This window comes from Sinocyclocheilus anshuiensis, unplaced genomic scaffold, assembly GCF_001515605.1.
Source record: "Sinocyclocheilus anshuiensis isolate Anshui unplaced genomic scaffold, SAMN03320099.WGS_v1.1 scaffold1094, whole genome shotgun sequence".
Taxonomy (NCBI): Eukaryota; Metazoa; Chordata; class Actinopteri; order Cypriniformes; family Cyprinidae; genus Sinocyclocheilus; species Sinocyclocheilus anshuiensis.
The window spans coordinates 345,274-355,034 of NW_015536578.1; the positions used below are offsets into that span (position 1 = coordinate 345,274).

The following is a 9,761-nucleotide window of genomic DNA, read 5'->3' on the forward strand; positions in this document are numbered from 1 at the left end:
ATGTAAGATGATGCATACATCTAAAAAGGTTAAAAATAGGCCTTTGTAAAGGTAAATATGCAGATTTAAGTATGTAAAAGCTGATAGAACACTGATGAAAATATTGCTTCAGTATAAATTTACTCCACCAAAAATCTCAGTGATGCAGTTATTTTGCGGGGATATTTTGTATGGAATATTGTCTGCTGACATGAAAAGTTCACTGTATATCGTAGTAATAAATATCATTTATTACAGCAATGATATTTTGTTTTCTTTTTAATTTATACACATTAAATATTACATATATGTATGTAATAAAATGTGTATTTCCATTACAGGTTTAGGTCTTAAATTTCATATAAGGTGGTATTAAAAAGGTCTTAAAATTTTACTTTAAATTTAACTTGTTCACGTCTGCAGAAATCCTGTGTCACGATTGTGAAACTTTGTCTTAAGATTATTTGTCACACAAGTTAACATTCTAATTGTTTTGCTTCTGTCCATTACAGCATAATCTTAATACACACACACCTTATAAAATCATAATTTATTCATAATTAACTTGGAATCAGTCAATAATGATTCAATAATTATGATTCCTTTAAGACTTTATAAACTAATTGCACAGGGGTATAATTATATTAGTAATATTTGAACATATCATAATCATACATAACATTCATATTAAAATATTTAAATATGTTTTGAGTATTTACACTCGTTTAAACGTTTCTGTATTATTTTGTTTTGTTTTGTTTTGAAAGTCATCTCTAATGGCTGCATTCATTTAAACATACAGTAGAGGAGTAATACTGTGAAATATGAATACAATTTATTATAACAGTTTTCTATTTTAATATATTTTCACATATAATTTAAATCTGTGATGCAAAGCTGAATTTTCAGCAGTCATTAATTACTCCAGTCTTGAGTGTCAAATGATTCTTCAGAAATAATTTATATTACAGCTATTTTTTATTTGCTTAAAATTCCATATGTGCATGACAGTATGTATTTAAAGTGAACCATGATTGGTAATCTGGATTAATAATTGTGTCGGGCGCATCCAAAAATAATGTAATTTATCTATTAGAAAAAGCCAATACTGCAAAGTGTTATTTAAGCATTTATTATGAATTGATATTATAATATGTATTAATAATTTAACATCTGAGATAATTCACTTTAATTTTAGTTTAAATTTTAGTAATTTGGTTATGTGTTTGTTTTTATTTTTATTTTTTAATATGTCTATTTAGCTTTAATTTATTTCAGTTTTAGTAATTTTAGTACTTTCAACTGTCTTCATCTTAATTAGTTGTCAAGGCAACATTTCTAATTTCTGTTTATCAAGACACACTTTTCAAGTTTATTAGTTTTCCATCTAATATTTTATTTTATTTCAGCTTTGTCAATTACTTACTATTGAACAGTTTTGGTTAACCATCACAACACTGTGTCTGCAGACTCCCCAGACTGCTGAATATGGCGGCAAGCACCAAATTGCTGGAAGTGAAAGTGCAATCTCTCCGTCACAACCCAGCATCATCATTTATTTAGGAGCTGGTGGATCAGCTGGCTGAACCTTGCACCCTGACAGATAGCTACAGTAAACTCTTAAACCAGCGGCTGAGCATCAGCCAGCCCTTTCAGCAGAATCACTGATTCACGGTAGAGGACTGTGGGTCAGACTCGGAAGCTTTTCACTCCAGCTACATTCATCCGAGCAGTACAAGACAACACTGGGTAAGAGATCAGTCCATGGGACGGGCGATGCCCTTAAATGACTTATGTTGATCTGCCTGAGCCAACGGGGATGAGAAACTAGTCTATATTTGGAGAACACATCACTGGTTATGTAACAGTGGCCTAGTAATCTCATTTCTCTGCTGTAAAACACCAGTAAATGGTGGGTCCGGAGAATATATGAATAATCAGAAATATGCTTACGCGCTGATGGAGATTTCTACATTCTGCCAACATGAAAACACAATAATGATACAGTACATATACAGTCATGAAGGGCCCAGGGCCTCAGTAAACCAATGCTGACGGAGTCTGGGTTATCATCAAAAATGAGCATAGGTTTAAGCCAATTATCATAAATACTTTCAAATAGGAAAACTGTAAGGGTCGGCGGTATGACCAAACTCTTAACTAAAGGTAGAACCTTTTATTATATAAAAAAAAAAAAAAAAGACAACTGTGGTTGCCAGAAATTCACCTTAAAAAAATACTATGATTATGACCATATTTAACTCATCATGTTTCATTAAGTGATATAATGTCAATATATCAATTTACTACCAAACTACCAAAATTTTTTTTTTACCTTAAAATGAAAACCACCATAATACAGGTGCATCTCAATAAATTAGAATGTCGTGGAAAAGTTCATTTATTTCAGTAATTCAACTCAAATTGTGAAACTCGTGTATTAAATAAATTAAATGCACACAGACAGTTGATTAGCTGATTGGCATGTCACCATATTCTAATTTGTTGAGAAAGTGAATTGGTGGGTTTTTGTTAAATGTGAGCCAAAATCATCACAATTAAAATAACCAAAGACTTAAACTACTTCAGTCGGTGTGCACTGAATTTATTTAATACACGAGTTTCACAATTTGAGTTGAATTACTGAAATAAATGACCTTTTCCACGACATTCTAATTTATTGAGATGCACCTGTAATAATACAGATGCTACAATAGAAAACCACAAGATGAATCAGAAATCATGTAAATGTCTTGTCCATAAAACATGGCCATTACTCAATTACAAAACATCACACAACACTAAAATAATGCAGAAAATAACAACAGAAAATATAACAATAAAAACCCTAATGTACCGTACTTATAACAAAAATGAGAAGAAAATTATGTATATACAAAATAATTATGTGTTAGGAACGTCATTTTACTGTTGTTCACTGTAAATAATGACCATTTTTACTAGCAAAACTTATACATTTGACAGTAATTCACCATAAAAATGTCACATTATGCAATTTTGGACCATTTACAGTTTTTAACCATATATGGCATGGTAAATTTATATTAATGAGTTTCTTAAGGCAGCACTTTTTATTTTGTGTAAAAATTTAATTTATTTGTACATTAAAGGATTAGTTCACTTCCAATATAAACATTTCCTGATAATTTGCTCACCCCCATGTCATCCAAGATGTCTGTCTTTCTTCAGTCGCAAAGAAATTAAGGTTTTTGAGGAAAACATTCCAGGATTTTTCTCCATATAATGGACTTCAATGGTGGCCAAAGGGTAGAAGGTCCAGATTTCAGTGCAGCTTCAAAGGGATCTACACAATCTCAGCCGAGGAATAAGTGTCTTATCTAGTAGGGGTGTGAACCTACACTGGTCTCACGGCTCTGTTTGATTACGATTATCATGTCATTGATTCAGTTCAATTCGATATCACGATGCATCACGATGCTGCTTACCAGGTTGTTCATAAAAGCTGAAATGTGCCCAGATGTCGGCTTTTAAAGTAGTTGGAGCATTTTTAATTACTTGCACTCGCGTCTCGCCTCCCTCTGCCATTGTATGCTACCGTGACAAAGCACGTACGCGACAAATGACATCAGAAAAGCGTCAGTACGTTATAATCGGTTATGGTCTATTACTGAACCGATACTGAATCGTCCTCGTCTGCATCGCGATGCATCGTAGAAACAATTACTTTCGACACCCCTATTATATAGCGAAACGATCTGCCATTTTCTTTAAAAAATTAACATTTATATACTTTTTTTTAACCACAAATGCTCGTCTTGCACTAGCTCGACTTCACGCATTATGTAGTCACGTTGGAAAGGTCTCACATGATGTAGGCGGAAGTACCAACCCAGTGTTTATAAAGCGAACGTGCAAAGAAAGTCAAACGCCATTTACAAAACAAGGTAAAACAACGATGTCGGATGATTTTGAAGTTGGAGGAGAAAATGAGATGGAGTTTTTTACCCTACCCTACCTCTTTGAACCGGAGTACACAGATGAAGAGCTAACCGTGCGTGACCTTTCCAACGTGATTACGTCATGCGTGAATTTGCAGACACTCATCACAGAGCTAGTGCAAGATGTGCATTTGTGGTTAAAAAGTATATAATTTTTTATTTTTTTAGAAAATGACCAATCGTTTCGCTAGATAAGCCCATTATTCCTTGGCTGGGATTGTGTAGAGCCCTTTGAAGCTGCACTGAAACTGCAATTTGGATCTTCAACCTGCTGGCCACCATTGAAGTCCATTATATGGAGAAAAATCCTGGAATGTTTTCCTCAAAAACCTTCATTTCTTTGCGACTGAAGAAAGATATGGGGGTGAGTAAATTATCATGAAATGTTTATTCTGGAAGTGAACTAATCCTTTAAATATTTGACATTAAATTGGACAGTATTTTACAATTAAATAACATATTACGCAATGTTAGGCTATTTACAGTTTTTAACCTAATATGGCATGGCAACTTTTTACTGCAGCATTTTAGCGTTTATTTTTTATGTATTTTATATTTAATGTATTTTACATTAAATATATTATTCATTATTCAGTGCAAAATGCTTAACAGCTTAATGTTATGTTATGTAAGACTTGAGGGGGAAAAAAACTATATAACTTTAATAAAATTGATAATACAACGTCTGATTTCTGATCAGAAGAATCACATTCAAAGCTGCTGTAAAACAGTGCACATTATGTGGCCAGCTGTGACACTGCTAAGCAATGTAAACAACTGCTTTGTGCTGTGCCTAATATCATTCCCCTAAAACAATTCTTCCTCATCTTCATCTTCACACTTCTTGCTCTGTTTTCTCACATAACTTCATGTTTGTTCAATCTCACATGTAAATAAAGCGGTTCTGCATGCTCACCTTTAAAAAGGTGCGTCTCATACACAATCTCATATCGTAGTGAAGTCTTACCTGTCTGTTTATATCAGCTCCAGTCTGCAGCAGCCAGAGCAAGCACTGAGGATGACCCCCGAAGGCAGCAATATGAGCTGGTGTCTGGGCAAACCGAGAGGTCACAGAGTTCACACCACATCCCACCTGCACCAGACGCATGACACACTCCAGCTGGGAGACAGGAGAGGATGCAGGGAAAAGTGCCTTTAATTAGTGCTCAACTGAGAGGGGCTTTTCAATGGCTGATGCTGATGTCGATATATAGAGCAGGATTGCAGATATTTAAAATAAAACACAAATGCATTTTTTTTTCTTTTTTGTTAAATATATTTCAAAGTAAATATGGATCGGACCATTTGCACATTTCTGTGGTTCTCAGTAGCAGAAGTCATAATATTTGGGTAAACTTCTATAGTGGTGAATAGAAACTACAACATTACAAACTACTTACACTATCCGAATAAGAAGAAAAAAAAACAATGTAATCAATGTAATTTACATTTACAATGTAATCAATATTGTATTTATTAAAGCCACGTATGAACCTCATCAAGTTAATGTTTTTAAGCCTTTTACATATATTCCAAAATAATAACTCAAGGCAGTAACAATTGAAACAATATATTTTATTTGTGAACTTATGTTCAACTATTCTTTTTAATAGTTAACTTTTAATTATTTTTGAATTTTTGGGGTCATCAGTCATCAAACTCGGTAGGCCAAATATTCACAGACACAGAGATTTACTTTTACTAACTAAAAACCCACAGATCATGTTTTCATGCCATTTTAAGTCTTATGTTGATGTAACAAAGTGGTTATATCTAAGTATGAGTTGTTTACTTTTTTCATTCTCAGTTACCCCCCCACCAAACTTTTTTTTTTCTCATCCAATATTTTGTGGAGGCACTGCCTGCCTCCCTTGCCTCCTTGAGGAAACGCCCCTGAGATAGATAGATAGATAGATAGATAGACATATATATATATATATAGTTCAATTTGCTCCATTAGCAATAATAATAATGATAATAATACACTATAGCATTTCTATGACTTTACAAAACTGGGAAAAAAATAGAGAGAGATTGATTACATTGGTCAGAAGAAAGATGTCAAATTTGCCAGTGTGTTAGAAACACTCACTCACTATTTTTTTGTAGCAGAATGTTAGAAATGTATATACATTTTACATTTTTAAAACTAAAAATATAAAAATCTATGTTAGATTTACATTAATAACTGTCATCACAATCTGTAAAAGGGTCCATTATCCTCAATTAAAAGGGTTATACAGCACTTCTGTTAATCATCCAACTGGACTCAGTGTTGGGGGTAACGCATTACAAGTAACGCGAGTTACGTAATCAGATTACTTTTTTCAAGTAACTAGTAAAGTAACGCAATGCTTTTTAATTTACAAGAGAATATCTGAGTTACTTTTTCAAATAAGTAACGCAAGTTACTTTTTTTTTTCCAATTTATTGATTGACAGCTCTCCTGTCCCCATGTTGAGAGAAATCAGATGTTACTGTAGTTCTAAAATAAATATGAATATGCATTAATTCATCTCACTCACAAAAAAAGTATTCAGTATTCCTCAAAATGAATAAAAATAATGCAACTCAGAATATGACGCAAACCTGCAATAATTAAATGTTAAACAACACAAATATGCTTTATGTATTTAATCCCGTTCTATTAACCAATGTCTTTGCTTCTGACCTTCGATGATCCAGTTCAACCGTACTAATAAGCACAAATTACTCTAGACAAACATTTGTGTGTCTTTTTTACTGCTGAAGTGTGTTGAAATTTCTTCTTCTGCATTCTACTGTACGGACGTAATTTTACTTTCCATTCAGCCTGAGGCTTATTCATTTCACTTTTGGTGTGAAAAGGCTTTTATATTTGCCAAAAATATAACTTTTTTTTAATTTTAAAAACAAACAAGCGAGCCCTGTCCAGATTTAAAAAGTAACGTAAAAGTAACGTAACGCATTACTTTCCATAAAAAGTAACTAAGTAACGTAATTAGTTACTTTTTTTATGGAGTAACGCAATATTGTAATGCATTACTTTTAAAAGTAACTTTCCCCAACACTGACTGGACTAAATATTGGTCTAATGTACCTGAGTAAGAAAACAATTGCACTTGATACATACTGGAAGCATTTAGTACATGAAAGACGGTTACTGTTGTTTCAACATTCCATGCTGATCACTCCTACAAAATCTCAAATTTCACTCGGACTCTTCTTGTTATTCATCTACTCAACAGCGCCGTAAACCATTCTTTCTAGACACTCCCATGCTGACATTACACCCATCCAGATAAAGCCAACAACACACAGCAAGTGGGAGTGGCACCAGAACAGAGATTTATAGCTTCCTCATGACTATTTTCACAAGTCATATCAGATTTGCCATAATAATTCAACTTGCAAAATCTAGTTTGATCTAAAACCCTGTTGATCAAGCTCATACACAGAGGAATTTCCCTCGAAGTTTGAAAGGCTGAAATGCACGCATCCTGTGGAGCTTTAAAAGTCAATGCAATGCAGAAAATGCTTTCCCTTTTCAGTAATTCACATCTAAAAATAAACCTAGGGTTTGGTGTTTATATCAGCCTGCTGACTCTCATACTTCATCCGGTTGGGTAACTTTAAGATATCTGAGAATAAACACATCAGCCACATAACAGATAATGTAGCTCTTTAGAAAGTGAGAGAAACCTGAAGTTCAACACCATTACCTGAGGAAAGACTACACCCACAGGTGTCAATGCAAAACGACACTTGTAAAAAAAATACTCGGACAAAATACGACCACACGTGCAAGGACTCGTATGAGTCGGTTCTTTTAGTGAATCAAAAACACTCATTGAATGAGTGAAAGCAGTTGAAACGTATTTCTTCGGGTCCAACCTGAAATGAACCAAGAACTGCTACTGTGTTTTTTCTAATTACGCTTCTAAAACCGGTCTTAGAAGCATAATTAGATAAACAACGTTAATACAAATGAATAAATGCAATGTCATATTTTTGTTCGTTTAGCATTGTATTTTATATATTATTGAATGGAATATGCGATCATCAGTGTTGGGGAAAGTTACTTTTAAAAGTAATGCATTACAATATTGCGTTACTCCATAAAAAAGTAACTAATTACATTACTTAGTTACTTTTTATGAAAAGTAATGCGTTACGTTACTTTTGAGTTACTTTTTAAAATCTGGACAGGGCTTGCTTGTTTGTTTTTAAAATAAAAAAAAAGTTATATTTTTGGCAAATATAAAAGCCTTTCATACCAAAAGTGAAATGAATACGCCTCAGGCTGAAGGGAAAGTAAATTTACGTCCGTACAGTAGAATGCAGAAGAAGAAATTTCAACACACTTCAGCAATAAAAAAAGACACAAATGTTTGTCTAGAGTAATTTTTGCTTATTAGTACGGTTGAACTGGATCATCGAAGGTCAGAAGCAAAGACATTGGTTAATAGAATGGGAATACATACATACACACATATTTGTGTTGTTTAACATTTAATTATTGCAGGTTTGCGTCATATTCTGAGTTGCATTATTTTTATTCATTCTGAGGAATATTGAATCTGTGCTTTTTTGTGAGTGAGATGAATTAATGCATATTCATATTTATTTTAGAACTACAGTAACATCTGATTTCTCTGAACATGGGGACAGGAGAGCTGTCAATCAATAAATTGGAAAAAAAAAAAAAAGTAACTTGCGTTACTTATTTGAAAAAGTAACTCAGATATTCTCTTGTAAATTAAAAAGCATTGCGTTACTTTACTAGTTACTTGAAAAAAAGTAATCTGATTACGTAACTCGCGTTACTTGTAATGCGTTACCCCCAACACTGGCGATCATTTTGAATCACTGAAAGTTGCTAACTAAAAAGTGTATAAACACATTAATTTCTGACGCCTTATCTGTTGAAATTTAAAACGACCTCATCAGTTCTCATCATTAACTACTGAATTTCTTGCCTATAAATATTTCCGCCCCAAAGTACTAAAATAAACTAATGAAAACGGGTCAGTTTGTCTTCGTCTCCGTTTTGCTCTTTTACAATCAACACGGATTTATAATCGCAAGACAAGCTTTTTGTTTTTTAAATAATAATATTAAAATAAAAGATGGAAAAACAGATTAAAACGAGAGATCAAGCCAAACCCGTCTGCAGTTCGTCCACTGATAAGCGCAACGTTCAACTAACGCTGGATCATCTGCGACAGAGAAGTCAGATCATACATCATTCGCACGATCCCATTATCAGTGAGTGTCACTGACGAATAACTTAACATCTTTGAAAATGCATGAATAAATGAAAGGTGCCATGCATTGCATTTTATTAAGGAGAGTAACTAATAATGGTTTAATCGAGTATGATTTTTTTCGTGCACACTGTATCTAGATAACAATTAATTACACATGCTGCTTAATAAATGAGTTCGACTGTGCACCTTGCCGAAGTGTGCAGCCCAGTGCAGAGGAGTCCACCCGTAGAAAGAGTCTTCCACAGCCAGCTGATCTGTGCTGCACTGGAGCAGCGAGCACAGTGCGCCCACATCTCCATCTCTGCAGGCGCGGTGAAGAGGGAAGCGACTGTTCAGCACCTCCTCGCTAGAAAACCCAGACTCCAGTCTCACCGACATTAGTGCACAGCAAAAACGCTCGCTTTTATAAATACGTGGAAACGGGAATCGTCAGAAAAAAATGGTGGACTTCACGATGTCTGCTTTTATTAAGTGCACCGCCCAAACAACGCGCTTGCAAAGGGGAGGCGAGACGAGACGCGCGCGCTTAAGGACCGAAACTTCACACAAGAAT

At 34.1% G+C, this 9,761-nt stretch overlaps 1 protein-coding gene across 1 annotated transcript in view; it reads right to left on the reverse strand.

Annotated features, from left to right (window-relative positions):
* Positions 1–9,761, reverse strand: part of LOC107702876 (ankyrin repeat domain-containing protein 10-like) — a 31,058-nt gene extending 21,297 nt beyond the window's left edge. The window contains exons 1-2 of the mRNA XM_016505316.1: positions 9,395–9,761; positions 4,927–5,079 (exon numbers count right to left, since the gene is read on the reverse strand). Of these exons, the coding sequence (XP_016360802.1) occupies positions 4,927–5,079; positions 9,395–9,586 (345 nt within the window). The 5' untranslated portion in view covers positions 9,587–9,761. The remainder of the gene's footprint in view (positions 1–4,926; positions 5,080–9,394) is intronic.